Genomic DNA, 8,736 nt, shown 5'->3' with positions numbered 1-8,736 from the left:
ACAATTCTTGCACAACTTGAGGAGTTACAATAGTAAAGCATTTAGGGAAAGATATGGGGTGTCTTTGCACCAGATTGAACACAACATCAGTTTACTGAGAGACAAGAGTTCGCACGATCACTACTAGACTTGTTCAAATAGATGGGGATATTTTTCTTTCATTTCACGTTCTGCTTCCCATGTGGATTCCTCGACTTGTTGACCTCGCCATAGCACTTTAACTGAAGCAACTTCCTTGTTTCTCGATTTGCGAACTTACCTATCAAGAATTGCGACCGGAATTTCTTCATATGATAACTCTTCATTGACCTTGATAACCTCGATTGGCACGATGGTGGATGGGTCTCCAACCATTTTCTTTAACATAGACACATGGAACATTGGGTGCACTAATGACATTTCATGGGGCAATTTCAGTCTATAAGCCATCTGTCCTATCCTTTGAGTGACCTGATACAGCCCGACATATCTAGGACTCAACTTCCCTTTATTCCCAAATCGCATGACTCCCTTTATAGGAGATACTCTCAAGAACACCCAATCATATACATGGAATTCCAATTTTCTTCGACGAATGTCCGCATAATATATTTGACGACTCTTAGCAGCTTTCATCCTTTCCTGAATGATCTTAACTTTTTCCATAGCCTGGTGCACGAGATCTATCCCTAACAATTCTGCTTCACCCACTTCGAACCATCCAATCGGAGACCTACATCTCCTTTCGTACAATGCCTCAAAGGGGGCCATCTGAATGCTAGCATGAAAGCTGTTATTATAAGCAAACTCTATAAGTGGCAAGTGATCATCCGAATTACCTTTGAAATCCAAGACACAAGCCCGTAACATATTTTCAAGCGTCTGAATAGTTCGCTTCGCTTGACCATCAGTCTGCGGATGGAAAGCCGTGATGAGATTCACTTGAGTACCCAAACCTTGCTGAACTTTCTTCCAAAAATTAGCTGTGAACTGGGCCCCTAGATCTAAGATAATAGAAAGTGGAGTGCCATGAAGCCTTACTATTTCCTTGATATACAATTGAGCATATTGTTCCGCGGTATCTATTGGACTTGACTGGCAAGAAGTGAGCTGATTTGGTGAGTCGATTCACTATTACCCAAATTGAGTCGAATTTGCGCTGAGTGAGAGGTAACCCTACCACTAAATCCATGTTGATCATCTCCCATTTCCACATTGGTATTTCCATAAGCTGAGTTAACCCACCGGGCCGCTGGTGCTCAGCTTTTACTTGCTGACAATTCGGACATTTAGATACAAAGTCTGCAACAACCCTCTTCATACCGTTCCACCAATAAATTTCCTTGAGATCACAGTACATTTTCGTAGAACCTGGGTGCACAAAATACCTAGAATTATGAGCCTCCGCCATTACCCTCCCCCAAAGATTATCCACATCTGGAACACATAGCCTACCTTGACATCGTAATACACCATCCTCACCACCGAGTGAAAATGTCGAAGTCTTGTTATTCAAAACTACCTTCTTCAGCGATGCTAATGCTGGATCAATGAACTGCTTTGACTTCGCTACAAGTGACGATTCTGCTCCATTGCGCACCATAACCTTCCCCTCGTCTGAGGTCGAAATACAAACCCCCAGACTGGCCAATTGATAAACCTCCTGAGCCAAAGACCTCTGATTCGCTCCCAAATGAGCCAAACTACCCATGGACTTCCGACTGAGAGCGTCGGCCACCACATTCGCCTTCCCTGGATGGTATAAAATATCCATATCATAATCCTTTATCAATTCTAACCACCGTCGCTTCTTTAAATTCAACTCCTTCTGCTTGAACAAATATTGGAGACTCTTGTGGTCCGAGAACACATCCATATGGACCCCATAAAGATAATGCCGCCATATTTTCAAGGCAAATACAACTGCCGCAAGCTCCAAATCATGCGTCGGATAATTCTTCTCGTGATTCTTGAGTTGCCTTGAAGCATACGCTGTAACCTTCCCATGTGGCATAAACACACACCCCAACTGACCTGGAGGCATCTCAATAAACCACAAATCCTTCTATGCCTTCTGGCAAGGTCAATATTAGCGCCGAGGTCAATCTCGACTTCAATTCCTAAAAACTTTTCTCACAAACGTTGGACCATTGGAACATAACTGCTTTCTGCGTCAACTTAGTCAATGCGGTGGCAAGGGTATAGAACCCCTGCACGAACCTCCGATAATACCCTACTAAACCCAAGAAGCTACGGATCTCCATCGGGGTCGTGGGTCTAGGCCAATCTTTCACTACTGCAATCTTCTGGGGTTCCATCTGAATCCCTTCACTGGAAACAACATGACCTAGAATGGTAACGGACTCCAACCAAAATTCACATTTTGAAAATTTAGCATACAACTGGTGCTGATGAAGAGTCTGCAGAACTGCCCTGAGGTGATCAGCATGATCCTTCCTACTCCGCGAATAAACAAGGATGTCATCAATAAAAACAATCACAAAGGAGTCTAGAAATGGCTTGAAGACCCGATTCATAAGATCCATGAAAGTCGCTGGGGCGTTGCTTAGCCCAAAAGACATGACCAAGAATTCAAAGTGACCATAGCGAGTTCTAAAAGTGGTCTTAGGAACATCCCGCTCTCTGATCTTCAATTGGTGATACCCGGATCGTAGATCAATTTTGGAGAAGACCCTTGCACCTTGCAATTGATCGAACAAATCATCTATTCGAGGCAAAGGATATTTATTCTTGATGGTGACCTTGTTAATATGCCGATAATCAATAAACATTCGGAGCGACCTATCCTTCTTTTTAACAAAAAGAACCGGAGCACCCCACGGCGACACACTCGGCCGTATGAACCCCTTTTCTAATAAATCCTTCAGCTGCTCCTTTAACTCCCTTAACTCCGCTGGCGCCATTCTGTATGGTGGAATAGATATCGGCTGCGTATCTGGCAATACATAAATCCTGAAATCAATCTCCCTATCTGGCGGGATCCCAGGAAGCTCGTCCGGAAACACTTCAAGAAACTCATTCACGACTGGCATGGACTCGGGGACAGACACTTCTGAAGTGGTGTCCGCCACCCGGACCAAATGTTAGATACACCTCTTCCTAATCATCTTCGAAGCCTTAAGGTAGGAAATAAACCTACCTTTCGGCACCACACCATTTCCCTTCCACTCAATAAACGTCTCATTAGGGAACTCAAGCCTCATGACTCTCGTTCGGCAATCAAGCTTAGCAAAGCATGAATAAAGCCAGTATAATTCCCATAATCACATCAAAATCCACCATTCCAAGCTCGATAAGATCGGTCGTGGTAACACGACCACATTCCGTGACAACACAATTCCTATAAACTCGCGCAGCTGAAATAGAATCACCAACCAGAGTCGATACAGAGAATGGTTCATGAAGCTGTTCTGGTTCTACCCCAAAACTTGAAGCAATGAATGGGGTGGCATAAGAGAAAGAGGATCCCGGATCAATAAGAGCATAACAATCAATGGCCTCAAAAGATAAGATACCTGTAGCAATATCTGGGGAAGCCTTTGCACTCTTGCGACCGCTCAAGGCATAAAACCATCTGGGTCCACCTCTACCACGAGCTCCACCCCTAATTGCACTGCACCCTGCTGGGGTGGGAGGACTCACGGATGATGTGGCGGCTGAAGAACCGGATGGCTGACCAAATCACCTACCCGTGCCCTGACTGGTCGCACGACAGTCCCGCTGGATATGACCTCTCACCCCACATCTATAACACAATGGTATATCCAAATAACAACCCTCCGTATGGAATCTCCCACACTTGGGGCATAGAGCCCCCCTTGCTGTTGTGATCTCCCTCCTCGATGACCGGACTGATGGGGTCTCCTACTATCGGAACCTGGTCTCAGGTGATTGCTCTACTGATAACTGTGCACATATGGCTGTGCGCTCACTGTGGACTGGGCATATGACTTAGAGGACCCTCATGGCCCCCTTCTCTGAATTGGTCTCCTTGAGTGACCCACTGATCAGGCCCTGTTGTTACTCTCCCTTTCTACCCGTATTTTCAACTCCTAGCCTCTATGGCCTTAGCGAATCCCACAATCTTCCCATAATTCATATCTGAGTGTAAGGCAGCGGTAGCAACCTCATTCACCACCAAAGGACTAAGTCCCTGAACGAATCGCCGAACTCGAGCGTCCATGGTCAACACTAACTGAGGAGCATACTTGGACAACCTACAAACTCCATGTGGTACTCCCAAACACTCATACTGCCCTGCTTGAGGACCTCAAGCTCTGTGGCATGGGCCGCCATTGCCTCGGCAGACAAGAAGTGGTCCATGAATGCATCAACAAACTCATCCCATCTAGCCGTAGGTCTTCCCTCCCTATTGGAATCCTCCCACATCTCGAACCACGAATACGCTGCTCCCCTCAACCTGTATGAAGCCAACTCAACCCCCTTCGTCTCTGTAGCCTTCATCACTCGAAGGGTCTTATATATTTCATCAACAAAATCCTGCGGATCGGCCTTAGGGTCTATGCCTGTGAACTCTGGAGGGGCCAACCATAGAAATTGGTTGACTCTGGAGCTGGCGGAATGTCCCTGTCCGCTAGGGGGCGCAGGGGCACCATGATATCTCTGTGCCTGAGCGGCCACTAACTGGGTCAACATATGGATGGCTCCTCTAAGGTCCCCATAAGAAACCCCGGGACCGGAAGATGGAACTGCATCAAGATCAGGAATATCAACGGGAGGGATGGTAGCACCGTCTACCACAACTGGAACAGGAATACTTGGATCTGGAATAAATGGGCCAGGCAGATCCAAGATCGGGGAGTCACTCTCACCCACGGCACTAGGTACATGATTCATATCCACACTTGGGGTGCCATTCGCCCCAAGGCTGAGTCTAGCTCTCTTCTTAGATGCCATTACTGAATATTCGGAATAGAGCACGAGTTAGAGGTAAATACTTCCATTTTTCACTTCACCGCACGATATAGAGAAACAAAGCAAAAAGTAATTTCCTAAATGCCCATGTAGCCTCCAACTTATAGATGTGGTCGACAACACACCGATAAGAAGGACTCTACTAGACACGGTTCCGAGACATCCTAGGACACTTTAAAACCTTAGGCTCTGATACCAAGTTTGTCACGCCCCAAAAACCGAAGGGCACGACCGGCGCCTGGCCAGGTAGCCCCAGCCAAGCGGACCTGGGTGACTTTCCTATCCCACGCGTACCCCATATTTCCATTGTCCATTAATCAAAGAAAATAGTCATTTATAATTAAAACACCCTTTTTACAAAACATACATAGCCACTTAATGTGGTTTACATCTTACATTGCCCAATATAAAAAATACATATTTACATAAGTTCGCAACCCACATTTACTGTCTACGGAGCCTCTAAGGATACAAAACGATGGTACAATACTTGCCGGTAACAAGGCTCCTGCTATACCTTACACCAAAAGCCAAAAACAAGACTCCGAAATGAAAAGCGGCATGAGCCACGCAAGGCCCCGGGAGGAAAAGGGCTCACCAATGCATCTGACGGAAAGTGAAAGGGAGCTACGGTCGGTGGAGTGGAGTACCTGCTATGGATCCACCTACAATCATAACACAAATGTAGCACCCCCGGCAAAAGGGACGTCATAACACAAGTATGTATGAACAAACTTGCCGTAAGTAAACTCAAACCATACACAAGTAACAAGTAGCAATGGAATCAACAATCAAATACACATGAAAGAAAACAATCAAGCCAAACAAGTTACAATCTCTACATTTCTCTTTCAACATTTTCACATCAATGACTTCACAACTTTTCTCATATTTTCATTTCAATAGTGATTTCGATCATTTTCTACCCTTATTACCTCGGCCACCCTTATCACCCCAACCCACACTTTATCAATTTGCGTTGCGGCGTGCAACCCGATCCCACCTGATAATTTATCTACTTGTGTTGCGGCGCGCAACCCGATCCCACTTGACAATCACATTTCACACAACAATGTTCACAGTTCAACAACATGGCTTCAGGCCATCCAGAATATCATTTCACAACAACAACAATTCACAAGAATTTTCATAAATATCAATACCAATTCCATCATATACAACAACCGTATATAATTCAAATCACAATGATAACTACCCACAATGAGTCACAGATGATATTACCACTGTTGTTTCAATTGCATCAATTACAATTTCTTTTCCATCAATTGTTACATAGCTCTTACCACATAACACATTCTCAATCACACATTTTGTTTATTGCCACTTACGTACACCATTATATCGGGAAACTTAACCACGAACAATCAAATCATACCAATCACAAGAATTCCACAATAATCCACGTAGATATCACATACCAAATATTCGTACACCAAACAATGTGACTTTACAAAGGTCAACGTTAGCCATACATACCTGGAGATGAATTCCCCTTTTAACTTCTACTTTCAATTCTACAACAACCTAGTACCTTCAATCTAGTTCACAAGTTAACACACATAACTTAGAATTGAAGTTCACAAACTCAACCCGAACTTTACTAGGTCATCAGCCCCTGTTTTACAAATCTTTACTTCTACCCAATTCCTCTTACTAGATTTTAGGTTTTAAAGGACATGCATGTGTATCTCAACATCCATTTTCAAGAATTAACGCATGAGAATCCCCCTTTTTGTTTAAATTTGAAAACAATGAAAAAGGGTTGGGGATTTTACCTGAAAGAACGGAGATGAAGACAATTACTTGAAGTTTCCTGGCCTAGGTGACTTTGAAAAATCAAATTGATGAAGACAAGACTTTCTCTCAAGAATTCTCTCTTCCCTCTCTCTAGTTTTATTCAAAAATTGTGATAAAATGAGGGGTTGGGGTGTTTTATTGAAGAAGGGGTCGGGTTTAAAAATTTAGAAAATAGGAACCCGAGTTAAGTATGCGATCGCACTTTGCGATCGCAAAGTGGAAATGCAGTCCGTAGAATGGACCGCAAAAGTGCTCCCAAAATCTGACCATACTGCCTAGGTATGCGGCAGAAATGCGGTCTGCATACCCGTTCTGCGGTCGCATAATACCGGTTATGCAATCGCATATTGGACAGTATTTGTAACCTCAATTCGACCAACACACTTACTCACTTTGCGGCGATTATGCGGTCCGCATATCTATTATGCAACCACATTCTAGACCGCAGAATTGCATTTTCTGAAAAACAGTATTTCTTGACTTTTTATAGCATATAATAGTACAAAAAGGTCCGAACCAGGTTCTGAGTACAAGTTTTCACGGGGCCTTACAAGAAGAGCAAATCTCCGATACTTTGGAATCGAAGACTTGGTCCTAAGAAAGGTTACTCTCAACACCCGGAACCCTAATGAAGGGAAGCTAGGTTAGAATTGGGAAGGGCCATGTCATATCCTTGGGATAGTTGGCAAAGGATCCTATAAGCTTGGAACCATAGAGGGCGAGCAGCTTCCGATTAACTGGAATGTATCGATGCGTAAGCAGTTTTACTTCTAGGGCGTCCAGCTGTAAAGCCCCACAAATATCCTAGAGCAAACATCACACTCTTTTCCTTCGGCCGGGTTTTTATCCCGAAACGGGTTTTTGCCGGCAAGGTTTTTAACAAGGCAACATTCATGCACTTCCCAAGAAGGATTCAAAGAGCCTACAAGACTTCATTTGCAATCAGCCCCGCCCCGGGTAAATGACGAACGAGGCTCCAATAGGAAATAATGTACCAGATCAAATAGTCCAAGAAGCTACGCCCACGCGAGCCGAGCTCACAACAATGAAGAAGCATATATTTGTGCCAAGCAATAAAATAATATCTTTTAGCAACTCATACTCCAACAAAGGAAATCTTAGTATACTCTCAACAGGGATCCCCCCACCAAATACGTCCCGAAATACTCGGAGACTTAGCATCGGCAATTTTTCACCCGCACAACTCCAGAGTCGGAACTCTGGGTTCATAAAGCCCCAACAAGGTAACTCCGAGCTCACGAGTAATGGCCTTCGAGCCTAAGCAAACTCGACGACTCGGAGACTGTCGCCAATCGCCTTACACTGGGAAACCCGAGGCTGTAAGACCCTAAGTGGGCAGACTCGATATAACAAGATCTATTCTACATAGCAACAAAAACTGTAAGACCTCAACAGGCATGACAAAACTGTAAGACCTCAACAGGCATGACAAACTGTAAGACCTTAACAGGCATGACAAAACTGTTAGACCTCAATAGGCATGACAAACTATAAGACCTTAACATGCATGACAAAACTGTAAGACCTCAACAGGCATGACAAAACTGTAAGACCTCAACATGTATGGAAAATTTTGTAAGACCTTACTACAGGCATAAAACTCAAAATTCTGAAGTTTAGGCTATACGTCGCATTTTTAAGAATCCTGAAAGGGCATACCCTCGCTGTAGATGCCGAAACTATCACACGGGATAAAAAATGTCTCCGGCCAAAAACATATGACTACAGTCAAAATTGTTGATCCATCCAAATTAACGCGACTTGGGGACGTCCGACCGTCGCTAAATAAAAATCGCAGTCCATTACTTCGAATATACTTCGGAAAGAACTGATTGAAATAGGCTTCCCTCAACAGCCAAAAATGAGCTTCGACCATGTCAGCTCCAAATCACAAGGCATCCATCTACTGGGCCTACGAGCTAAAAACCTTTTGAGGTGCTCAAACATCGCCTCTAACGACTT

The 8,736-nt window shown here is 44.2% G+C and overlaps 1 protein-coding gene across 1 annotated transcript; it reads right to left on the bottom strand.

Annotated features, from left to right (window-relative positions):
* Positions 1 to 255: 255 nt before the first annotated feature.
* On the bottom strand, positions 256 to 1,690 carry LOC142181747 (uncharacterized). The gene is made up of 4 exons (XM_075255247.1): positions 1,394 to 1,690; positions 1,118 to 1,252; positions 451 to 750; positions 256 to 357 (listed from the first exon to the last, which is right to left on the bottom strand). Exons 1-4 carry the CDS (start codon positions 1,688 to 1,690, stop codon positions 256 to 258), a joined length of 834 nt encoding a protein of 277 aa, XP_075111348.1.
* Positions 1,691 to 8,736: the final 7,046 nt, after the last annotated feature.

The sequence above is a fragment of the Nicotiana tabacum genome, chromosome 6 (genome assembly GCF_000715075.1).
Source record: "Nicotiana tabacum cultivar K326 chromosome 6, ASM71507v2, whole genome shotgun sequence".
Taxonomy (NCBI): Eukaryota; Viridiplantae; Streptophyta; class Magnoliopsida; order Solanales; family Solanaceae; genus Nicotiana; species Nicotiana tabacum.
The sequence above is the reverse complement of the archived record's forward strand: the minus strand, read 5'-3'. Positions and strand labels throughout refer to the sequence as shown.